The sequence below is a fragment of the Lathamus discolor genome, chromosome 5, assembly GCF_037157495.1.
Source record: "Lathamus discolor isolate bLatDis1 chromosome 5, bLatDis1.hap1, whole genome shotgun sequence".
Lineage (NCBI taxonomy): Eukaryota > Metazoa > Chordata > Aves > Psittaciformes > Psittacidae > Lathamus > Lathamus discolor.
The window spans coordinates 44,797,512-44,823,526 of record NC_088888.1 but is presented as its reverse complement, the minus strand read 5'-3'; the positions used below and the strand labels follow the sequence as shown (position 1 = coordinate 44,823,526).

Genomic DNA, 26,015 nt, shown 5'->3' with positions numbered 1-26,015 from the left:
AATTCTGGGAAATGTATTCCTCTGTGGTTGCATTGATTTAGTGAAAACATCTGTGTCTGTTAGTAGCAGAAATGAGGTATCTTTCAGGCTTCTCTTTGGAGCTGTTTAATGGCTGTGAGGATATACACCTTTCTGTAAGTGGGGTCTGCAGCCAGTCCAGTGAGGAATAGCATGTGGGTCTCACTGAGTACAAGTCATGTTTCTGATAGATGACCTCTGCTGGCCATAGTTGTGCCCCTTCCTGCTGTTCATCTCCCATCCCTCTGCAACTTTCTGCCCTAGTCATTTGCAGCAATTCCACAGCAAAGGCAGCAGACCAGGTTGTGTCGTCCCTACGTATTTTCCCAATTTACAGCCCACTATACTAGCTGAAGCTGCTGTTGGGCTTATAAAGGTCCTATTGCAGTGGCTGGGGCACAGGCAGCTCTGCAGCTTGCCTTCTCCTGTCAAGATGTTAAGTGGCTGGGGCAAATTAGTTTCTGGTGGTGCTTTACCTCAGTTTTGCATGAAAGTGCATTGGCAGTAACCAGTTATGCATCTCTCTATGCCATATGGGATCTAAGGAAGTGAATGTTCTAAGGTCATCCTGTCTTCCTGCTTGTGCCCTCCTTAGTGATTGAGTGAGTCAGGGTGTTGGACCAGCCAGAAGATGAAATGGCATTCGCTCTTCTACATCAGATCTTGTTGCCACCTAGCTGCAGAAGAGACATAAAGTCTGTGATATGCCTGTGACTGGTTTGTTTCCAAGGTAGTCACCCCATGTGCTCTGTACAGGAGAGAGCATACGGTAAGGTGGATTGATTTCTTACAAAGCCCAGCACTGTACACTGTGAGTGACTAAGATCTTGTCTGTATATCTTTCTCAACTGCAGCTTTCAGTGGCTCTGCTTTCATTCCTGCCAAAATTATACTGTGCCTAGGCAAAGCTGTTACATCACTAGAACAAACTAGTTTTTCAGAGGGAGAGAAAAGCAGACCTACCTTGACCACTGAAGTTGCAAAATCCTGTTTGAGGATAATTTGAAATGTATTGGCCAGCATATCTTAAAATGTATTTGGTATGAGGAAAAAGCCTTAGTGGGGTGACAAAAAGGAATCCTGGAATCATCTGTTTTTCCCCATTTATGATTTTACCACTTGCTTTTGTTTCCTGCTGGAGAAAGAGTTAGTGGGTCTTTGAGCCCATATGCATTGGGAAACAACTTCTGAACATTCTAAAGGAGTGAGGTTTTCAAGCCCAGGATGGAACAGAGTCTGCACACTGAAACTTCAGTAAAAACTCATCATGAATTTTGACACAGTATGTGAGAATGATGCTTTATGTCACTAATAGCCTGTAGGACACACTAATTTATCCTGATGTATATGGAACAGTTCTACAGTCATTGCTTGAGTGAAGTTAATGAAGCCAGTCTATGCTGGTGTAATGAAGTAACTTCTGTTGCTGCCCTGTTTAAGCAACACGTTTTGATTAGTCCTTGAGATCAGTTGTAAGCAACAAAAAGAGATATAAGAGAATTTTTAAGGGTTTAGGAAAGAGCTGACAGTGTTTTTAGGACCTTTTAAAGATTTTTTCACCACAGCCATTTGATTGCCTTTCTTGCCTCCCCTAATGCATGCATGTGACTTTAAAATCACATTGAATGATTACTTTTCTACTGTACTAAAAGCTCTGTATTTGCTGATGTTGTCAGTCATGTCTTCACCAGCAAAATAATTTTGTTAGGTTGTGACAAACACGAATGTATGTTCACTGGACACAGTGGCTGTCAAAAGAGTTTGAGCGGATTAGTTCAACAATCCTTTTCAGTAGCAATTGAGTGTAAATGTTTCTGACATTGCAGTAGTCTACTACAATATGCAGTGGCAGGCTGCGTGGTTTTAAAATAATTTAGGTATAATAGTAAAAACTTAAAGTGAAGAAGAGTAACAAGATCTGGATCATACTTGCTGGAAGTGTTTCTGTGGCAGTGGAGAGCCATTCTAAACCCATTTAATTATAGCTATTTTAAATGCAACCAACAGACAAATAGGCACACCTTTGCATTTATTACTGTATTGGGCAAAGAGATGTTTTCTTGTTCCAATTTGGAGTTTATAGTAGTTGCTGGGTGCTACTTGAGCAATAAATGTTGATTGAATAAGTGCCTCATTACAGCTACAATATAGGTTCGTGTTGCCTTGCTCATGCTGCAGTATACCCAGGGGATGAATGTGAGTTGTGTCTTGCCACAAGTAGGATATTGTTTTTACTGTGAAGTCAGGGAGGATATTGTCAGCAGTGTCCCTGAAGACATCTTGTGGTATTGGCTGGGAAGCTATTTGGGCTTGTCTGCCCCAGGCAGGTGTGTTCTCTATTTTAATGTGTTTAGCATACATTTGCTGAATGTTGGCTTTCATCACATGCTCTGTTGAAACTCAGAGTGCCAGGTCTATCTGCAGAGAACATATGGGTATACTCTGCTTCCATCTCGCTGATCTAGATTGCCAAACAAAATCTGTTAAAGTACAGAAAGATTGCTTTTGCCAAACGTAGCTGGTCAGTGAGTGATGCAGTTGTGCTTTGGTTTTCTCTTTTAAGAATTAAGTGGTGTATTTTGTGAAGCTACTTCATGACGTGGAGCTTAATCCTTGCAGACAGAGAATGTACATAAAAGTTGGCAGGAAAAAACTATGTGCATCAATTTTTTTTTTTTTCCATCCTTTATATGTCTCTGGTCAGCGGTCCTCTTCTGGTGGTGGTTCTGTTCGGGTTTTTTTTCCCCTCTAGAAATGCCAGCACAGCTCGCTTTTCAATTTCTAAAGCATTAGATTTTAATTCTGCCTTTAATTTGAAGCCTTACAGCTATGTCATAATAAGAAGCACCCTATAGAAAATAGTACTCAGCTTTGCGTTCTGGCTGAAAATCAGAGGTAATAATTTTCTGAAGTCTTAGGATAAAAGTAATTAAAAGGGAGTTGCCATATACATTTTGGTGCTGTGTATGGTACAGCTGTGGAAATCCTGTGTCCTGTACTGTCTAGCTGAGTATCCCATCCTGAATGTTTGCCAAAAAGGGATACATTAAGGACGATTGTAGGAAAGATGACATTGTTTGTTTCCTTCTGTAGGCTTCGTCAACTCTTCAACCATTTCTGTTCGAGTATTTCAGTGTCAGACATGACTTCTGTGACATTTTCTTTCATGAACCTTCTCCTGAACCCCTATGGATGTTGAACATTTGTTGCATACTGCTGTATGGAGAATCACTCCTCTATTGCTTGTTTGGGCCTGTTATATGCTAGCTTCGTTGGCTCTCCCTAATTCCTTTATTCAAAGAGATGATGCACAGTCAGTGCTTTTTCTGTTTTTCTGTGATACTCCTGGCTTTGTAGGCCTTCATTGTGTCCTCCTGCTCCTTGTAGTCTCTTTCTGTAAAGACTCTTCTCCTACTCCATGTCTGCTTAGTTTCCTGAAAATAGTATGTGAGGGAAATCTGAGGGGGTTTTCCTGGCTTCTCTAGAGAGAGGTCTTGCCTTGCAAACTTGCTGGAGTCCTTGGAAGGGTTCAGCAAGTGTGTGGACGAAAACTATTTTGATTCTTTCTTAACATACTTCATGATTGATTGACCCTGTGAAGTGTTGAAGCTTATAGCTGTCCTCAAATTTATGGTCTTGGAGCATGATAATGGGTACTGTTGGAATGGCCTAAATCAATAGCTTTGTAGGGAGGACTGGTAAAAAGTACAGCACAGCATAAGGCCTGTCAGTCTGAGATTGCGCCTATATGGAGCAACAAAAGGTTAAACACAGTTTCCATAGCCCTCTGGTCAGGATGGTTTACAACCCAAATTTACTCACCAGTTCTTTTATTACATGGCAAAGCTTTCAGGTTTGCATTCAAAAGGATCTAAGAGATTTATGGGTGGATTTGAACGGAATGAATCGATTTATTTAGAGGTAGTGTGAACGCATGCATATGTAGTCTGTTTTTCCAGGCTAAATGTGTTAGTTGGAAATACTGAAAATAGGAATATGTTGCAAAAAGCTTTCTGTGAAACAGTCAGTCAGAGGAGATTACAGAGGGGACAGTAAAGCACTCATTATCAAAGTTAAAAGCTTTGCCCTTTCCCTCTGTCCTGCTGTGACCTTCATGAGGGAGTTGCCCTTTGCATCCCTGATGGCAAGCAGAGGCCAGCAATTTTTATGGTTCCATCCTGTATGAAGTGGGGGACAGAAAAGAAACTTGTACCTTTCTGGCAGTTCTAGGCAATGCCTGTCTTCAGCAAAACTAGACCTAATGCCTGGTGAGGCAACAGGTTGTGCCCGCTTGGTTAGGATTCAGGTGATTAAACAGAAAAGTGAGGAGTTGCTTACAATTGACTATGTGAGAATTTATCTTATAAATAAGCTGGTTCATGCAGGAAATGTTTTGTGCTATTAATAAGCAGCTCTTGCCCTTCAATTCTGTGGTGGTTTTTTGTTTTTTAATGATTGATACTTCAGATGGTGGCACTATTATAAGTGATTGTGAAACCACTTGGATTAAGGAATTGAACAAGGAAGATTGTTTTAGAGTAATTGAAAGATTTCTTGAAAGCTTTTATTTTCTCTTGGCAAATGAAGCTCTTGGCAAACCTGAGCTCTTTTCCGGCCCCTACGTGTAGCTCAAACCACCTGATAACTAAACTTTGTTTTTAAAACTTGTAGAAAGATAAACACTTCATCAGTCATGATAGCTAAAAAACATTCAGGCATGTGGGTCCTAGAAAGTCAGTTCTTACCTAGGCTCAAATTATTACTGAATTAAGCTTCCATTGACTGTTCTAGATTTATTTTTATCATCTTTTTAAAGGATATTTAAATTCCTGGCTCTGTCTCTAATATTGCAGGAGGAGAATAGCATCTGTGGTGTTACAATGGAACAACCTTCCTACTGCTTTCTATATTAAAGAAAACTGCCTTGAACTTTTCATTTTCTTCCTTTTCACCCTGTACCTGTCCGATGGAAATGCTTCAGCTTTTCAGAGCTGTCTTGCAGACCCTTTTCCCCTACTTTAATTTGCCTTCTTAGGTGCTGGTTCACCCACTTATGAAGTCACATTTTCTTTTTAGTGTTCATTTGCTGCCTTGATTCCCTCATGCTTTTTCTTGTTTTAGTTTCTTCCAGTCCTGAAATAGATGGAGGAAATGAAAGGAGGAAGCTATTGCAATAACAATTATAAAATGATGTGGAGTATAAATGATAGTACAATAGCGTGTGCCATAGGGTATGTCAAAGATCCTCCTAGAACAGATATTTCAAAGCTTAGGGGGATGCATTGAAGTTGGTGTGTGCAAGGAGTCTTTGGAGACCAGAAGTGGCAACTGAATAGACACAGAAGGGGAGACCAGAATTAGAGTGACCTTCTTAGGAAGGTCAGATTCTTGAAACGTGTGAATGTGTGTTTCTTAATTTGATGAGGCAAAAAACACTTCAGCAGTCCCACCTAGTTAGCTGTCCAGGGGAGCTCCTTGAGTGGATGGGGGTTGTAATTGAACCTCAGTGCTACCTCAAGACACGAGGTGCTTGCTGTTTATTAGAGACACCCAACAGAGAGGAGATGAGTCCATATTCATAAAATACAGCTGTATTTCATTGAGACAGTGAGTGGTGATCCCCATGGTGGTGCTATGTGAAAGAGGTCTTGTACTTATGAGTTCTTCTGTACAAGTGGCTTGTGCTCCTCCTGCTTCCTTACGACAGCTTTGGTGTTTCACAAGCTGACCCGAGATTCTGTTCAAGTTCCTAAACTAAAGGAAAATGATCCCTATCACCTTCCAGTTCCCTTTAAATGTTCCTTCCTCAGTTCCTTGTGCTGTTTGTCTCTCCTTTCTCTTCCTTGCTTCCATCCCCTCTCTGCCTTGCCATGTATAGACTCTGTGGTTTCACAAGGGGAGAGAGTGGGATGGTAGGAGGAAAGAAGAGGTGGCAAGTCAGCTGGTTTTGGACCTGTGGTTGTAACACATTAGTTAACTGTTTTTACTGTTTTATGGTAGGCAAATTATCTGGTTATGTCCTGCACAGAAATGAGAAAAAAGCATGGAGCTACTTAATGACTCAGCTTATAAAACACACATCTCTAGTACTTTGGGATATGTCATTGCTGGATGGCTGACATCTATCAACAGTAGAAATGTTCCCTCTGAATAGTAAACTGATAGTTATGGCTTGGACCCAGGCCTCCCCCTTAATTCCCTCAAAGTGTTTTTTTGCCTCCCCAGTTCTTATTCAAAATAACTTTCTTAATCTTGGAAACAGACTGAGATGAGTATCGGTGGACATCTGTAAGGGTAAGCTCTGTCCTAGTGCTTTTGCATGAATGCATGGTATTGAATGTCTTCTGGGGTGTTTTGCATAGTTGTGGAAGGTTATTTTAGACGCAAAAGTCTAGACAGTTCTTAGTATCTATTGCACATCTCTACACCTGCCAAAATTTGGGAGTTTTGTTCAAGTTGCACTGCCGTTCCTCAGAAGGGTTTTCATGATAGGAATAGCACTAATTAGACTATTCTTTCTCCCTCCCTTCCCAAAAAAACAATGTTGCTATGATTGTAAAACTTGGGTAACATTCTGCAATTGCTATTTCCATCTTCCCTCATTCTTGAAAAATTATGTAAGTAGGAAGGATGATATCTTTTGTGCATGGTTTTCGTGTATGTGCAAGTAATATTTCTCATATGCAGTTGAGACAATTGCTTTTTAAACATACTTTGAGCATAAAAGTAATGGATCAGACTTCAGAAGGGCTCCTGAGTGGGTAAAGGACAAATACAGACATCTTTTCCAATGTTACTAGTCTTAATTGCGGTGTTAAAAAAATAAAAGAGAGAGAAAACACTTTTCTTGCTTGAACCAGTGAATATTGCGCTGTTGACAGTGAGTCTGCATGTAAGAAAGTGTCTTTCTGAGTAATGTAGGCTTTTCAATTCATCTAAGTTTCTCAAAAATATCTAGATTTTGTTAAAGGGCAATACCAAATCTGCATGAGGCTCTGAAGCTCAGGGAAAAGACATGGAAAGAACTGAGATATTTTGATGAAGGAAAACAATGACCAGTGGCATTTGAATGATGACTTTAAAAATGTGAACATTATTTTGTTTAGTTTATTGAACTGATTTATGAGGGTTTTTTCCATCCCTTTTTCTTTCTTGATGAAATAGGAATTTTCTAGTTTGTATATGATGTTTAACCATTTTGTTGACATGAGAGAAAATTAAACAATAGACCATACATGTGGTTACAATCTTAATTAAAATGTTTAAGATTTTTCCATATGTTTCCTAGTAAAAATAATAACACTAATGTTAGTAAGCTCATCTTAAACCATTAGTGAATGCTTGCTATGAATGTGTGGGTCTGTCCTCACTTCCTGCTTTGCATAGTTTTGGTCATTTTAATTCATTTCTAGCTGAGCTGCTGTGCATGTGTGTTGGCTGTTTTGAATTAACATTTGTGTGATTTTTGTGATATTTTATTTTATAAAATATAGTTGCACAGTGTGATTGCAAAAGTATTGTTCTTAAGGCCTCATTAAAAATATTTGAGGTAGCTGTTCAAGTTGTAATATACTTTCAAGGAACAGGCAAGCATGAATTAAAAGCAAGCTGAAAGCCGTACTTGTATTTCTTGGGGGTGTGTGTGTGTAATATAACTCTGAGTCTCACGTTTTAGCATAGAATGAGGATCTAGGAAGTTGAGTCAATACACAGAAAGGACAGTAGGCAAAAGCAACACTGCATCCAGAAGACCTTAAAACAGAAAACTTCATTGCATGCTGAATCAAGTGTTTTATTTTAGGTGCTTGTATAATTCTTAATGGAAACTACGGGCTTACAATGGCAAGTGGTGGGAAACAGTGGTCTGCAAGACAGTAATAAAAATTAGGAATGCCAAATATGTGCACTGTATGTCAGCCCCGGCTGAGAATTTGTTTTGAAAAAATAAATTGTTAAATAATGAAGGCCAGATCTTTTTATTATTTTTCCTGGGAAAAGAGTTTGTATGGCCTAAGGGGGGACTTGGTGCCTGTGGGAAAGGGAACACTGGGCTCAGTTTTCAAAATTTATGTGGCCTTGCCAAGACAGATGGGAAGAAACGAGAGTGAACCCCAAACAACTGTAGCCCTGGGAGACTCTGCTGATCTTGCATGCGGGTTTTCCCATTCATAATTATGCTTGAAAATCAAGCTGTGCACACTAGTAGCTCTGCATGTGGACAAGTCAAGCTTGTTCAGCCAGATTTTGATGTGCTGTAATAATTATGCTTGCCCGAGTCATGTAAAGGGGTGACTGTTAAGTGCCAGGGTGTCTGTTTTTATTAATTTCTGAGTGAGAGTTAAAAGGCAAGTGATGTGTGTTAACTAAGCCTGTGGCTTTGAAAATCCTTAATCTGCAGATCTGCCGGGACCAGACAGTACAAGTCAGTGGTGACTGCTCGTGCTGCTGTTATGAAACGAGATTATTTCATGTGACTTCTGGAACCCCCTTGTGATTTGTCTTGAGTGTTTTCTTGGCAGTAGCATGTACAGGGAGTGCTTGTTTTCCAAGCTGCTACTGTGGCTACATGAGTGGAATTGGGTGCTGGTCTTCTGGCTCTAATTTCCTTGTAGATCAGGATGCTGTTCATGTTTCTCATCTGTACAATTCAACATCCTGTCCATGTCAGTAGCTTCCTTTTGAGCCAGCGTCATGGATAAACATCCTTTACACAGCTAAAGGTTCAATTTTTGGAGAACTGAATGGTCAAGCAAACATAGCTATTGTGAATGCTACAAAGTAGATGTTGAATGTGTAATCTGAATTTTTGTTTGTCAGCTATATACAGTGACCGTAGTGTGTTTCTATAAAACAGGCCTAATTGAATCTGTTTCTCTTGCTCAAGCTAATATGTTGAAATGGAACAGGGCATCAAGAGCTCTGCATCATCTTTAAAATAACACATCCATCCAAATTTTTTTTTCCTAGGTTGTTGCTGCTCACAGGATCTTTAAGACCAGAGGAAATAAGAATACACAAAAAACTGTGTTTAACACATGAGGTTTAGTTAAATAAAACAAAACGAAAACCAGAAATCTTTTCTTTAATCACTGGGGAGAGGATACTGTGGAGAACAGGATTATAGAATCACAATTTAAAGTGAGGATTTGAGGGATATTGCTGGGACAAAATACTCTAAACTGTTTTAAAAATACTTCATAGATACAAAAGTGAATAGGATTTCTTATTAGTGAGTGCTGTTAATCCTTAGTGAGGGGAAGGAGGAATGGCTGATTCAGGAAGCTGTAGACTCTTGTAAATCATGGGACTAATGAGATTGAGCCAAACATAATTTTGATTGCTTTGGCTTTGATTGTTCCATTTTCCTCTCATCATTCATTCAGCCCTTTTATGTATAAGTGGATGGGGAACTGGGGGGTTTTGTGCTTTTGTTTGTTTACTTGTCCAACTAGAATTTGGGCAAGATCTTTGTTCTTGCCTTGCCCTATTGCATTTTTTTTTTTCCTGCTGTTGTTGCTTTGCTTGCCCTTCAGGGTTTTGGGTTGCCCTACGCAGAAACCAAAAGGACATTCTTACCTGATAACATAGATCCGGAAGGAGCAGGCAGGTTGTGCATCGACTTTAGTGACCCAAAGATCCACATAACCTGCATGCTTTGTTTTTTCTGCCCCTGTGGTACAGCTTCAGTTGCACTGCAAGTTTATTTCATCATTTGACATCACATATTATATGAACTCGCAGTCTGTGCCTTTTGCAGGATTTAGTTTTGTTTTTGTGGGGTTGCGATTTGGTGTTGTTTCCTTCCCCCTCTCCCTCAATTAGAAAAAAAGACAAATCTGTAATCACATTTCCTTCTCTCTTTTATGTTTTGGTAGGCCTGGATGATTGCCTGCAGCAGTATGTCCATAAATTTGAACGGGAGAAGATAAATGGTGAACAGCTGTTACAGATTTCTCATCAGGACCTTGAAGACTTGGGCATCTCGCGAATTGGACACCAGGAACTGGTTCTAGAGGCTGTGGATCTCCTGTGTGCACTGGTTAGTTAAGTGATGAACTGATATGCAAAGAATTTCTTAGAGAGCTCTTTTGGGAGAATAACAAAGGCGAGTCTGATAAAACCGGAATACTTGTCTTTTGCTTTTGTTACACATCATGGTAAAAGAAAATATTTAAGAATTTGTTTAATTCTTACAAGCTTTATATTTATATTAATAGCTCTTTAACTTTTTCCTCATAAAAGGCAATGCTAATTAATTTGGTTGCTCTTCTAGAGAAAGAAGTTGTCTGAGTAGCATTGTTAAATCTTCTGGATTCTGTTAGTGAACAGAGTGATTAAAATCTCTCTTGAGTAGAGTGAATTTGTCAAAGAAATGGAATACATACTGTTGAAATGACAGCTGTTAATGATTCCTTGTATCAGTTGAAATGGATTCAGGACAATTCCGTAATCTACATACAAAGCAAAGAAAATGTTTATGAGATGAAGGATATTTTACTAACTCAGTTACAGTTGTAATGATTTCAACTTCCCATTGGATTCAGAAGTTAAACTGTTCCTCTGTCTTACTCCTGATATGTAACTGCACAGATACTTTTAAAACAAACACTCTGGAAAGAATAAATACATTTCAGATTGTTTTGCTAGTGCAGGCTTTATTTAAAAGCTGTAGTTTGGACACAGTCTTGAAGATACGTTTGATGTAACACAGTGAATGAGAGCCAGAGGTATATATGATTACATTAGGGAGAAGGGTGGGAAAGGCTGCCTGATGATTCCTTGGCCAGCACTGGCCTGCCTGCCCTTCATTAGGCAAGACCTGCAGTGCCTCAGCATACTCTTCTTAAAATGGAGAGTCTTTATTGCCTTTGTAATATGTGCTTTATTTGCTGCAGAGGTGCTACAGGGATCATTTGTACTCCATAACCAGGAAAAAAATTGAAAAGCCTGAAAGGAGTGTATTTACGGAAATTGCTTCATACAATCTGAAATGTTTCCCAAGGAGTTTCTCTTGTATTTGAGAAATACTGTATTTCCTTTCAATATTTAATCTATAAAAAAATTTTAACATTTAACTTGAAGAATGAGTTAGAATAGTTAGAATGAAGAATAACAGAAGAATGGAGTTAGCCTGAAATGCAGTTCATGTTGTGGGAAGGGATAACCATCTATCAGGCAGCTGAGGGGATCTGTACTGTGCTGTATACAGTCCTGATTCAAGTAATGGATGTGGCAGCCCCCAAAGGCACTTTTTTCTCTGACTTTTAAAAATATTAGCATAAAATGAACAAAGCTGGATGAACGCCAGAACCTAAAGCTGTGTTTTATCTCCTACAATTTCCTTCTAATTTCCTTTGTAGACAAAAGTTCTGACCTCAGACTCTTTTCTGGAAATCCTTTGTGAAATGCAGCTCAAGTTAATGTATTAGACAGAATTCATGTATTGCAGCTGCCATGTTCTTCTTCCCTATTAAGAGGTGGAGGAAGAATTCCTGTATGTTAGACATGCCCTTTTTCACTTTCTTGATGCCCCTTCCCTTGAGTTTTTGGGATTGTTACATAAAATCTCCATTGATATTGTTCCTGAGGGGATGGTGTGTTTTAAGGTCTAATGACAGCCAATTTCTTACTTTGCTGTCTCTTCGTGTGAGGGAGCAAAGGCTTCCCTGTTCCGTCTGTGTTAATTCTTTGAAAGTGTGTGTGTATTGATATAGTTTTGTGTGTTGTTTTTAGTTTTTTGTTTTTTTAATGTGTGCGTGTGTATATGCTAACATTTGTCTAAATTTTGGAGCCTTGAAAGCAAAGGAACTATTGTTGGGATTTATTTTTCTGGTTCTCCAGTCATGGAGTCCTTAAGAAGAATTCCCCTTTGTATCTAGTTTTGCCTTGGCAGTTTCCCAGCTGAACTTCCTTCAGATCAGTGCCCTTACACCAGAAGAACGGTTACAGCTCTAAATGCCGTGAAGCAGCAGTCTTGGAACACCTTCCTCCTGCAGTAGCTCTTTTCAAGCATTGACCATACAGACGTTTTTCCCAGCCTCAGTAGATCAGCTGTAAAAACACAGTGTGAAGGTTCTCCTTTCCTGGAGACAACTCACCAAATACTCATTTTTTTAAATTTTTATTATTATTATTATTATTTTTTGGCAGTTACTCTGCCAAGCTGAAAATACGTCTGCAGTTACGGTGCCTGGTGCTCTAGTAAGTAAACTCTAGAACCAGGATAGCTGAAAGAGAAATTAATGCATATTTCTCTGCTGCTTTGGTTGATGAGGTAGTGTTCTCTCATCTCCTCATAGCAGTGGCTGCATGTGCAACAAAGCTGCAGCTGAAGAGGCAGTGGGATAGTGTTTGACAGGGATAAAAAGTGAAGATTTCACGTCAACGCACATGTCTGTCAGTCTTGAGCTGGTCTAGTAATTTTCTGAACAGGTGTTGAAGGCTTAGTTAAGGAATTTAGAGGATGTATCAAAGAAACTGAATTCCTCAGAGGGGAAAAAGAAACATCAACTTGAGGACCTCCGTCTTTTTATTGACAGTATTTTTTGGGGGGAGAAAAAGGGTGGGAGGAAGACATTTCTTAGTTGACTGAAATATTTGGGGAAGGGGAAACAAACATACATAAGCATGCTTATTGAACTCATGCAAAACCACAAAAGCAGCAGCAGGTATCCAGAAAATAAGCTGTCTCAGCCAAAAACTGGGACAAGAAGCATCTAGAGAGGTGGTGAGAACTGAATGCTTATTATTCCCTGATGAGTAGTCTTGCCTGTTTGGGCTTAATAAATATAAAACAATGCAAGCGTTAACAGGAAACTGTATGCAGATATTTTCCCTTTTAATGTGTTGTTTGGATTAGGGTTGTGAATCTTTATCGACACTGTATGATGGGAGAGTTTGGAAGCATAAAAGCAGCTGATTTTTCTTGAGGTTAGAATGAAGAGATACCAGTTCTAAGCAGTCTTATAAACAAAAACAAGCAAACAAACAAAAAAGAAAAAAACCACACCCAAGTCCAAGAACAAAACATTAACAAACCCCAAACCAACCACCCCCCCACCCCCCCCAACCAAAAATAACATAGTTTTTAGTGTTGAACCTTGGATAATTTCACTGGCAGTAATGCACTGCAAATATGCTGACAAAACAACAAAAAAACCCTTCAAAACATAAGTCTTCATGCATGCAATGTTCTATTTTATTAGTGGCTAATCATTGTCAAAAGCGCCACATCTCTGCACCACCTCATAATATTTCAGTTTTCTACAGGTCTTGGCTTTAAACTTAGTGATGTTTGTTAGGCAGTTTGGGACTCCAAAGAATTTTTTAGAATGCACGTTTGTTAAAAGGGAGAGAGCAAGAATGGGCGACTGTGACAGTGCCTTGTGTTAACTCTAGTGTTTGTTATAAAGGCATGCAGTGAGACAGATCAGCTTTAGAGGCGGACATTCAGTCTGCTCTTCATTTTTTCTTCCCCCAGAGCTGGTTTTCAGTTGGGTCAGCCAGCAGATCCAGCTCATCCCACTGTGACACATGCACATGGCTGGGAAGGGGATGCGGCCCCTGGGCAGTAGTAGAGCCTGCCACAACTGCTGTGCTCTTTTGACTTCAGTTAGCCATGCTATTTATTTATTTATTTAAAATGTTGGCTGCCTGACCTTAAGCAATTTTTTGGTCAGTGCTTTTTCTCATTAAACAGAATAGTGTTTCAGAAAGAGCATGCTCTTGTGTGCCTCTGCTCCCTTGCGCATGTGTGCATGCTGTCTCTCCCTTCCAGCCCCGCATGTGGCTCCGCAGGTTAATGAGTAACAAGCTGGGAATGTTTGACATAAGGTGCTCTTGACCGAGGCCTTCAGCCTGTGTTTTGATGAAAACAACTTTGATGTTTGAAATCAGGAGTGATATGAAAACATAATGTGTTCTGTTCATGAACAACATCTAAACCCTTTTGGATGCTTAAATAATCTGCTAAATATTGTAGCCTCAGTCCTCTAGCAGTATTTCAAAAAAGGCTGCTAAGTTCTGCACTTCAACTGTATGCTGCTGAGAAGGTTGCTTAGTGTGCTGCTGTGCTATCAGCTTTCCTATCTGTCCTGAGCTGGGGTGACTGCTCCATGGCAAGTCAAACTAATCCAAGTCAGCTGCTGCCTTCTATTAGTGATCTTTTGTGCTTGCACTTACCTGACCCTGAAGTGAGCCATTTCAGGGAGCTAAACCAGGTGAGAGCACACTACAGTAAAAAAGGGGAATAGATGTTTTTGAATGGTTTAGTTCCCCAAACCAGCCCTCCCAACAGACTGGACACTGCAAGGGAAGGAACAGAATAACAGCAGGAATAAGTAGTTATGTGTGAGATTCTTGAGATAGTGTCAATTTGCATGGAAATATTGCTGTATCTGGTGAAGGGGCATAATGCTTTCTGTGTATTACTTCAAACAGGTTAGAAGACTGGCTTGCCTCTGGAAGTGAGGTGTTTTGGGTTGTGATGGCCCTTTGTTCTGGGAAAGTTCATTCCTCAGGGCTGATCTTGTAGTTGAAGAATTCAGTCATCTGTACTGGAGAGCTGCGTGCTCCCTGTTGTGCTGGACAGGCATAGTGCTTAGCCAGGACTTTTCCTAGAGCACAGACTGCCAGTTTAGATGTGTCTGGTGCACTCTGCAAAGTCTCTGGGGGAAGCTGTAAGAAAGCTTAGTGCAGGACTGGAGAGCTTGGCTGTGATGTACTCCTGATAGGCTGCTGGGGAGGCCAGTTGCAGTCCGAAGCTAGAGCCCATATATCTCCAGAGGCAACATCTGTGTTGCTGAAGTCCAGCTCAAAACAGAACTACTTGCTAGAATCATTAAAAAACTAGCTGAACTGGAAGAGTCACACTGTTTTGACCTGCTGTATAAATACGGTGAAAGTGTTACGATAAGGAAAATGTGAATGGTTTAGGGCCAAAGCCAAAATCTGATGTGGTATATTAACATATGTCCGTTTAAATGCTGGGGCCATCTCTAATTGCAGACACCCACAGGTGCTGAGCACAATTTCTTCATCTGAATAAAAGAAAGAAAGACCTGGAGATACTTAAATATATCAAGACTCTCTCAAGTTCTGATGGGAGTCATTAGGTGGCAATACCACTGTACAGAAAACAGAATCTGTTGTGTTTTCTGTCCCTTTATGGAAGGAAGGGAGATCAGCATTCTCTAATTCCCTTGCTAAAGGGTGAGATTTCTGGCACATGGCTACTTACAAAGTTTTGTGGTCACAGGAACTTACCCCACATCCAGTCCTGTTGGTGAAAAAGTATTCCTCAAAAAATAGATTAATATGCAGTGTCCTGTGAGGAGAAGAAAAGTAACTGTAAGAGATGCATCTGAATGATGGTCTTGTGTGTGTGCGGTGGGCTTTTTTTGCGCTGTTTTAATTAAAAGGTGATAAAGTCACACATGACAGTATGCAAGTAGTACTTTAACATTGTTTAGTAATCCAAATCTTTCCCTCTCTGTGATCCTGGAAAATATAAGGATATCCTTTGCTGTTGCAGCAGTGGCATTTTTTTTTAATTGGATATATCCTCTCAACCCCTGTTCCTGGCTGTACTTTAAGGGTGCTTCCTTGCCAAGAGTCCTCAGGGGCAGGAGGGCAGGCATTTGTGTAACTTACACCCCCTGGGATTTTATCCCTAGGAACTGGTGGATTTTTTTTGCAGGTAGCTGAATAGCTGAAACCTCTCCTCACACTGGTGGGTTTCTTTAGGGTGAGGGTTCCATTTCACCTTTTGTAAATGACTTAGTCTAAGAGGCTGTTTAATGGGTGCTTGACTGGAGAGAATGGAGCCACAAGCCAGCAGTGTGCCTCAGCAGCAAGGCTGTCAGCAGCATCTTGGGTTATTGGAAGAGGGAGGGAAGTGCTTATCACCCTTTACTTGGCACTCATTAGTCTATATATGACCCTTCTCCCAAGTACAGGAAAGAGGTAAACAAACTAGTGCAGTCTCAGTGACGGGGTACCAGGTTGGTCAGGGCTGGGGTTACTCACCCATGAGGAGGGGCCGAGGGCCTGGAACTTCTTTAACATGCAGAAGAGAAGGTTTCAGGGAGGCCTTAACAGCAAATTTCCAGCACCTACTGTGATGGGGAACACAGTGACAGGATGGCAGAGCCGGGCTGTTCATGGTGTTGCATGGCGAGAAGATGAGGGACTTTGGGCAGAAGTTGAAATCAGGTTCAGGCTGGATGCAAGGAAACCCTTTTTCACCTTAGGTACAGTCAGATGATGGATCAGGTTGCCCAGAAGGGTTCTGCAGTCTCCGTCCTTGGAGGTTTTAAAGACCTGACTGGAACAAGCTGGTTTGAGCTCACAGCTGAGCCTGCTGTGAACAGGAGGTTGGACTGAAACCTCCTGAGCTCCCATTCAGCCTGGTGATGCTGCGATTGTGAGCAGAGGACTCAGAAACCCCTGGAAGCTTGGAATTGAATGGAATTAAGATTTGCTTTAGTTGCTTTAGTTTTTTTGAGAAGGGAAGGAGAAAGAGTACAGTATAGCAGACTAATCTATGGAACTTCAAGGTTGGTAGTAAGAGTTTGTAGCAGCAAGAGAATGGAGAAAGGCATGGTTGTCTTATATTTTTGGGTGGTGATTTTCACTCCCAGAGCTAAATTTTGCCTGAGGCTTTGATAAGATGTCCACAGAGGTTTTGCAAGGTGGAATAACTCAGAAATGAATATAGCAACATGTTGCTACTTAATTCACACATTTGCAAGCTGACAGCACAAAGAAGATAATCTTGATTACAAAACTGAGTTGTCTTTAGAACAGATATAGCATTTCTGACATCTCTAGGATGAGACGATCAATGTGTTACATAAAACCAATGGGGTTTTAATCTTGGGGATTGTGGTTTGGTTGTGTTTGAATTTGCAAAGTTGAAGTTGCAGGCAGTACTTACAGACTTTTTAGGTTTCAAATATTTATAAAGATGCTGTTGAATGAAAAATACAACATTGAAGGATGGTTTTAATTACTATGTATAGTGTTAACACAGTCCTCAAACTTGCCAATCATCGCACTGCTATAATCAAGGAGCACAGTTACTGAAAACTTGCAATCCAAATATTTATTCAAGCTTGTGACTGTGAAATTGCATTTACTTCCTGTTGATGTTTTTATCTCTTGCCAGATTAAGTTTATATTTAGTTGTGAATGAAATGTTATTCCAGTGTTTATGTACCACAGTATAGAAAATATTTTCAGAAAAAACAGCATTTGCTTTCCTTTAGCAAAAAGAGAACCAACACAATCATGTTATTCCAACCACATTTTGAAAGGTAAATGCCATCTGGTAGGACACTGCAACTTCATTCTGACTGAAAAGTGTTCTCAAATCTCATTAATGTCAGAAACTGAGGGGGCTTGGCATGAACAAAACCATTCTTAAGTGGTTGTTGTGTAGAAAACTCTTAAAAGGCATTTTTGAAGGAAAAAAAAAGATTCCCCCATCCTCAGAACTTTCATCCCATATAAGTTTGTAACTTCCAGTACAATAAATAGGAGGACTCAATAAGGAGATTTATCAAGCTTAATAATATTCCTTGCAGAACTATGGCCTTGAAACAGACAATATGAAGAACCTGGTTCTCAAACTGCGAGCATCATCCAACAATCTGCAAAATTACATCAGCAGTCGTAGGAAAAGCTCAAATTATGATGGAAACACCTCTCGCAAGCCCCCCAATGAATTCCTTACTTCTGTGGTAGAGCTTATTGGTGCTGCCAAAGCCTTGCTTGCATGGTTGGACAGGTAAGAATAGAATATTTATATTTTGATTTACTGCCATAATGACTTGCTTCGCCTTGTAGGGCAGTTTCTAGATGCTTGAGTGTAAAGATCTTTATGCAGTTATGCTGTTATATTATATGGAGAGAACTAGAGGTGACATCTTTAAGTTTCTACTCCAGACATTCTGTTGTGGTGAGGCACTGAAAGATGCTGCCCAGAGAAGCTGTGGCTGCTTCATCTCTGGAAGTGTTCAAGGCCAGGTTGGATGGAGCTTTGAGCATCCTGGTGTAGTGGAAGGTGTCCCTGTCCATGGCAGGGGGGTTGGAACTAGATGGTGTTTAAGGTCCCTTCCAGCCCAAACCAGTCAGTGACTCTATGATCTCACCCATTTGGTGTTGCCAGAAGGGCTCTAGTGGACAAATTTAATCTAGGGTATCTACTTTTGTTCTTCCAGTCTTACTAAAACCAGTGAAACTGCTAACATTGTACCCAAACCGGTATTCATAAAAGTAGGCACCTTCCTGTTCAGGTCAGTTTTTCATACATGTGATTTCCCCTACCCCTGTACTACCTTCTAAATTACTTGTCATTGGCAGGTCCTTTTGTAAAAAATTGTTAGTGTTCCGTTCAAACTGTGGCCTTAGCTCTGTGATTTGACAGACTCCCTCTGCCATATTTTTTTCTTGGGGGGTAGGACAGGAATCGGGATGGATGTGTGTTTTGTTTAATTATTTCTTTGTTCCATTTGGTGTTTGTGTGAGGTTTGTTTGCCCTGACAAAAGCCAGAGTTGTTCTGTGACAGCTGCAGAGGAAGCAAACAGGCACTAGCCCATTGCTTGCTGGCAGGGATGCTGTCCATGATAGCAGATGAATGTAAATTCTCAAGAGCCGTGCCAGCTTTCCCAAGAAGGGTTAGGAGGAAAACTGCATGGGGACCGCAGCAAGGAGCCCTTTTATCCTTCAGTATCCCCGCCCTTCACCTAGCAGTCGGTTCTGTGTCCAGGCAGTAATGTTAACAGTGTGTTTCTCACTTGGTCATCTCCTCTCACCCTGTTGCTGGTAGCTTGCCCTAAATTTCTTCTGCATTTCAGTCAGCAAGATGTTTGGTGTTGCTTCTCAACCCCCCTTCTAGCTCTTTCAGGCGTCTGGAAGGTCTGCGGTGAGATCCTATAGACTCTAAAGCTGCCCTACCTATAATGATTCTTTTCCAAGATTTACACAGAGAGGTGCAGTGAGGCTCAATGTGAAAATCCATCTTTTTTTCATTTAGAGATTCCCCCCTCCCGCCCCGAGTTTAGTAATCATAGATGTGGGAGTTAGAAGCCTATTCACTGGCAGGCCCACGAGTGTGATTTTTACAACAGTCAGTGTGGTCTGACATGGGCATGTAGCTGAGGGAACTGTAGTTCGGAAAATGGACCTTTGCTTCAGGTTTTGCTTCCTGAACTCGCTCACCACAGGGCTAGACGTTCACCAATTTTGGTGCAAGGACGGAGCAGGACTATACAGTCACGAATATGCAGGAATATTTATTATGAAACTGTATCCTCAAACTTGCATAGATGTCAGAATTGTAATGCCTGCTCTCATTTGCTATTCCTCACTGGTAATGTAGGGTGGGAGAAGACAGGTCCCTTTTATCTAAAGGGAATTTTCTCTTGCAGGACCCCATTTACGGGTATTGCTGACTTTTCATCAATGAAGAACAGAATCATTCAGCTCTGCTTGGATCTCACTACTACTGTTCAGAAGGTCAGCTGGTTTCTTTTCCACTTTGCTTTCCAAAAGGGAAGGAAGGGGGTTGTTTAGGGAAGTAATGTTCTCACTGTGTGCAGAGTGCTAATTGGAAGGCAGACCTGGAAATGACAGCTTACTTGAAAGGTCCATGAAGGTCAGTTTCAGTTGTGTGTTGTCCCCCAACTCAATTTCCAATTTTGCCATTGCTGGCTGTGTCTTAAGTGACTAGGGTTTAAAGGCTACTCACTTTCTTGAGCTTTAATGGGGAGAGGTTTAGTTTTCAAAACAGTTGGTCTACATTTAAAGATTTTCAAGTTCTGAACATGTTGAAAAACAGACTCCCTAAGTGTTGTCCTGTGCAGAGTGTTTTATTCATCAGATGGAAAATGATGCATGTAATGGAAGGAGCTGCCACCTTTGCGACACAAACCCTGCTAGCCTGGCTTCTTCTACCAGTAGTGCAAGACCACGGTTTTGTTTCAAAACTCCATTTATCAGCTGTGTGAAGGGTGCTTATATTGTTAACAGCTAAAAGGACATATAGCAACTGTGGCAATCTTGGAAAATTATGTAATTTTGCTCTCTGAGTAATACTGTGTGTCTTTGAAAGTGTTCTGACAGAAGTCTGCTGCTTTGGCTGTGAAGCACTGCGTGCACACTTCAGTTCCAGCCCAACTTGCTCAGTCATTAGTCTAATATACTTCTTGTCATAGTACATTAGTGGCTATACATTGTTTGAACTCCAAAGGACCATGTCCTGTGACATGGGTGATTCCCAGTTTTGAGGGGATGATGTCAAAGGATAGAAACATCCTGTGAGTTGTCAAGCCACGATAACACCCAATTTTATCAGTTGGATCATTGTGAAAGGACAGCGTCTGGATAGTTCAGTGTAAGTTCAAAGAAGCACAAGTTTGGCATGCTGCTGAATGCCCTTCTTGTTTAGGTGTTGCATGTGCAATTGCAGAAAGTCAGTGATTTACAGCTACAGATTAGAACAGTTAGTGTTTCTAGTAGCAGATGGTATTCACCCAAGACTGCTACAGGAACTGAGATGAGATTGCTGAACTGTATTAATAAAACTACTAAAAATGGTGTCTAATCTTTCAGTTAAATCAGCCTTTGATGGCGGGGGAATGGAAGTTGGCAAATACAACCCTAGCCTTTTAAAAACTGTCAGAGTACTTCTCTGCCAACTTGGTATGAGCTACAGTAATGAACAGGATTGGTGCATATGAGAAAAAACATTAATGGGAGAAGAATCGGTGTGATTTTGTATTGGGACACTGCAGATACATTGGCAATGGTCTGAAGGAATGCACTGGTGTGGAAAAGGGAGACACAGTTGAAAAATCTTTAGGTGATTTAGGCTCCACCAGACAGGGCAGGCTTCTAGTAGCTTCACACAGAAGCCACCCTGTAGCTCCCCTGCTACCAAAACCTTGCGATGCAAACACACTACAGATGTCAAGGGCAAGTATCTTGAATTTTAAGCTTGTTTAAATGCTTGGAGTTTGGGGGTTTTCTCCTTAGAGATACTGTAGATCTTGTTTCATTATTTACTTGCTGTTTTAATTTATGAATCTGAGAATCTGTTAACATTCTCTAGCTCTTACTGCAGAAAATTATGACTTCTGTAGCTTGTTACATGAACTTGTTTCACTTCAAAGACTTGTACCTGGGCTGTGTAAATAATGCTTTCTGTGCAGTCCTCTGGCCCTCAGGAATGTCATCAATAGCATATTTTAAAAAAGATCGCTTTTCTGTTTTTAACAAAATAGACGTTTTGCATCCATTTTGGTGCCTGGGACACAGCAGCTCTTAAATTGGTGTTTATCAGAGGAAGGCAAGCTCATGTGCCTGGCCTCCTGAGAGGCTAGTTTTATTGTGTAGGGTTCTGTTTTTCTGGAAAAGTCTGTTGGCTGTAATTGAATCCCATGTTCTCTTAGCTTTCAAGGTTTATTATTGCTTTCTGCCAGGGCCAGAAAATAGTTGTTTAACAGTACATTTGAGCCCTACTGGGTGAAACTAATCTGATAAATCCCTTGCAGCATGAATAACTATTTCAGGTCGAGGTTAAAGTGGCGGTTTTGCAGAGTTTTCAGAGATGATGTGTTTACGTGATTATTGGTTAATGTATGCCTTTTGTTCTTGTTTTGGTTTTAGGACTGCACTGTGGCTGACATGGAAGATAAAGTTCAGACTGTAGTAAGTACACGTTTCTGTTGAAACTCAGCTGCCTGCGTTCACATTTATTTTGGTGGCTTGTACTCTGTACTGACAACGGCCTTCCAATCCCAACATATGGATGTATCATGCAAGTAAACATTGTTATGGGCCATTTTGTGAATATTCTTTGCTCTAGAGGAAACTAATGAAGTTTGAACAGACTTGTAGTCTGTGTAATAGTACAGAGTACAGTATTCATTAAAGTTTCATTGCAGAGCTACTTTTATATAAATATATATATTCTAAGATAATTTAGACCTCAGATTTTCTTGTGAGGGGTAGTGCTGTAGAATAATGGTGGCCCAAACAAACCAAGTATGCCTGCGATGTGTCTGTTTATGAAAGCCCTAAATGCATTATGGCTTATTAAACTTCTTCACAAAAAAGAACTGCCCTGCCACAGAACTAAAGTTCTGTCTCTGATTGTGCTTGAGTTAGAGTTTTCAGGGTTGTTTGAAACAGCCTTGTGACCGAATGAGGAGCGTAATGGAATGCTTTTTATATTTTGTAACAGTTAATCATTGCTTCCTGCTTTTGACATGAACCAGGCTGTGCTCTTTGATAAGGTCTTCCGCTAGCTCATAGATGCTTAGGAATTTAGTAGCACAATAACTAAAAATAATTATGTCCATAAATAATGAAACCACGTAAAAGAGGCTTTTTGCATCTTTCTTTTTCCATTTGTGCACACCCACTCTGGAAGTAGGTATTGTTGTTTGAAGTTCCCTTGTTTGAGCAGTTCCTCGCATTCACACTTCAGCATTGTTTTGATTTATTTTATTGCTGCTCTATAAATCCGATGTAAAACAAAAGAAAAAACGTTGGAACTATTGTTTCCAGGGGCCATTGTAAGCCAAACCAATGTCTTCCTACGAGGCAGCTCCCCCTGTCCTGTAATTATACCTCTACTCTGAAGGATTCAAAGCCCCTGTGAAAGATGATTTACCCTGATGGTTTCCAAATTGTGTATAACTAACTGTTGTACTGTGAACTAATCCTCTTTCCCCTCGTCTTTAAGCTGTCGTAACCTACTTTAAATTTCAGTTAACCCAAACCACACTGTGTGGCATTAAGGAAATTTCTGAATGTAGGGAAAGCACAGATTTTTTGGACTATGACTTTTTTTTTATTATTAATTAGCCATTCTGCTAGTTACAAGTTGCACAAGACAAAGCTGTTCTGCCTCTGACTTTACTGACACACATACAAGGTCAGAATTTGTCTTTCATTACAATGTTGGCTTAGGTTCAGTTATGTTTTGGTCAAAAGGAAATATGAACCTTGCCTGCATAAGCATTCCACAAGAGGTCAATTCAGAGGCATGGTGGAGAGAAGTAATGCTGAAAGGCTTAAGTGCTGGATGTCCTGCCTTGTACTGTAAAACTTTGTGCATTTGAGCTGGTGGCCAGTACCTCACTTTTTCTGACACACGGCCAATTTTATTCTTGACAAAAACCTGTCAATTGTTCCCACAAGGGTTCATTAAAATGTTTCAATATTTTAATGGGTTATATTTTGGTTAAAGCAAACAAACTCCAGACACAGTTTTTTGTTATTATTTGTGTGCTTTTTTAAAAAACTGAAGATGTGTTGGCATCTGCTAGCAGTGATGAGGTGGCACCAATGGAAATGGTTTGGTTGTACTAGGTTACAGTAAGAAGATACACATGCTGCAGAATATATCTGTACTAATGAATCTTCTATTTGGATGATTCTTAACCATAATTTATTAGTGGACCAAGTTCCAGAACACAGTTTCTTTCTGTTTTTGAAAACTGAAAGAGGAAGAAGCCAGGAGAGAAATTCTGTAACTGTTTCTGTATGTTCTCATTGTAGGCCAAGACTTTAAATGGCATTTGTGATAAAGCCATCCGATCAACTACAGATCCATTAATGAGCCAGTGTGCATGTCTAGAGGAGGTTCATTTAACCAACATTAAGCCTGGGGAAGGCCTGGTAAGAACTGATCCTGGAATGTCCTGATGATCCTGGTGCTTGATAGGTATTCTTATGATCACTGTGTATGTGAGTATAGCAAGATATTTCAAAACAGTAATATCCTATAGGAAACAGAGGCATGGTGAGGAGCTCTGAAGGTTAGTTGTCAGGTAGCGTGCTGGAGTGGCTGCCAGAGATGGGTATACACATTAATGGGTTTCATCTCAAATATTTTTTTTTATGCTAAATTGCTTCAGATTTGTACCTTACCCAGAATACTGAGGAATTTACTGGTGCTTGTGAAATCAGTCATTTTATTTTTGCAGATTGCCTTAACCAGCTGTTTTTATAGCAGGGTTGGAGGATGGAGAAGGTGATGAGACATTACGTTTATGTTTTTAAAGGCACATTTTATGTTTGTTTATAGCCAGACTGAGAATGATATGAGGATTTTTCAGGCGAGCAGGAGTATGAGAAATCCTTTAAAAACTTCAGCGGCTGTGTAACATTACTGAATCTTAATCATTCAATGGATGCTGCTTGGATGAGTGCTGGTTATGAGAAACTGACTTTGAAATCTTGGTGAATTTTCTGCCTGGGACATGTTAGAATAAGTTGGAGGGAATTTAAATTAAGTGCATTTGTATTCCCTCCACCCCAGCCCCGAAGGCAGAAGAGATGAACACTTTTATAGGAAGCTTTACAGTGTTACTCTGCTGTACAGTTTTACCTAGGCCACTGAATTAGACTGTATCAGTCATGCATTCTTGAAATTATGGGGACCTCTTTGTTAATGCACAAGCTACAGTGAAGCAGAGTCAGCCTATCTCAGACTAAGTAAGAAATGAGGAGGTAGGTGCGCACAATGGGATACTAACAGGCAAACAGAAGGGAACTGTCTGGAGAGGAACGGGCAAAAAAACCCAAACCATCTTGTATTTTTTCCTTCTAAGAAAGTGTGGTAACTTCAGGCAGATAAGCTGCCTACAGCTCCTGAATAACATGCAGTTCTGTACAGGTCAGTGAGTGCTTCTAACAACACATGTAGACAGAAGTAGAAACTTACTTGTTCATGAATGTACTGGTCACCTCTTGTGGGTAAAGCTAGACAATTACTAGTAATAGCCTGTTGGTGAATTTCTTTTTCATTTGGTGTTCATAAGCTCAACACCCACTTCATCTGAGTTTGTCCTTGCTTTCACACTCAGCTTTAACATTCAAAGCCACAAATACTTAGTTCTGCTGGAGCTCTTATTGCTGATGTCAGCTCTGTGGTTACAAGGCTGTCTATATATTGACTTGCCAAGGGAAATTGTAAAAGAACATGTAGGCAATATTTGTAGTCCACCTGTGTAAGTGTGCTTCGTATGGAGAGAGCTAGTGGCCATCTAGGAAAACCTGTATTTCTCTAGTGCAGACTGGGTGATAAGGAAATGAAGTTTTGTTCAAGGCAAAAGGCAGACAAGGCAGCAAACCCAACAGTGTTTGATATTATGAACCAGATGATATTTCTATATTGCCTTCCACATATTAGGTGTTTGAAGTAATTTTATTCTGTTATAATTAATTACAGTAAAAGTGATCTGTGAAGAGGTTTAGAATGTTGTAATATTAGACCACACACTTTTCTAGGGAAAATATGTGAATTGTCTTCTTAATAATGTTTTGAGTCTATTGCCAGCAGTTGTTTTATCAGATAAGTTAGTGTTGGTTGTTTGCCTTTAAACTTGTTTTTCATTTTCTATTTACATTTAGGGAATGTACATCAAATCAACTTATGATGGATTGCATGTAATTACTGGAACTACAGAAAACGTAAGTGAAGTAAATGTAGATTAACTCAGGCTATCTGACAGTATCTTTGAGTGAGTTTGGTTTTTTTACTACTTTTTCCTGTTTTGCATATGACTTTCATGATATTACAGCTTTAAATACCCTGTGATGCATCATTTTGTTTATCCACAATTTGTAAATATTTGTGTCTGCATGTTTCGCTGTTAGTCTAATTAAACCAGTTTCTACAAGTACATGAGTTAGTTCAAATACTTGGCATGAAAGTAATTGCTTTAATAAGTTACTCTATCTGCTGTTCTGAGTGCTTATGGTATCATGCTTAACAAAGCCTTGAATGTATTTTCTCGCTACTGGCAAAGGCAGTCTCCCCTAATGGGAACATTTAGGTGGCAGTGTGCTTAATTCAGTAATGGGTAATGAAATCAATGAGCTGTTCAGTGACAAAATTACCTTGCAGAATAAAAAGACCAAGAGAAAGTAAGACTTTAAGTGGTCTGCTGGAAGGAAATGATTGAGGCAGATGACTACTTAT

General features: G+C 40.1%; 1 protein-coding gene across 2 annotated transcripts in view; it reads left to right on the top strand.

Annotated features, from left to right (window-relative positions):
• The window catches only part of CNKSR3 (CNKSR family member 3), a 147,398-nt gene that overhangs the window by 21,626 nt on the left and 99,757 nt on the right, over positions 1-26,015 (top strand). For both annotated transcript variants that reach the window (XM_065680599.1, XM_065680598.1), the window contains exons 2-7: positions 9,894-10,057; positions 17,604-17,806; positions 19,450-19,537; positions 21,689-21,730; positions 23,588-23,707; positions 25,445-25,504. In XM_065680599.1, the coding sequence (XP_065536671.1) occupies positions 9,894-10,057; positions 17,604-17,806; positions 19,450-19,537; positions 21,689-21,730; positions 23,588-23,707; positions 25,445-25,504 (677 nt within the window). The remainder of the gene's footprint in view (positions 1-9,893; positions 10,058-17,603; positions 17,807-19,449; positions 19,538-21,688; positions 21,731-23,587; positions 23,708-25,444; positions 25,505-26,015) is intronic.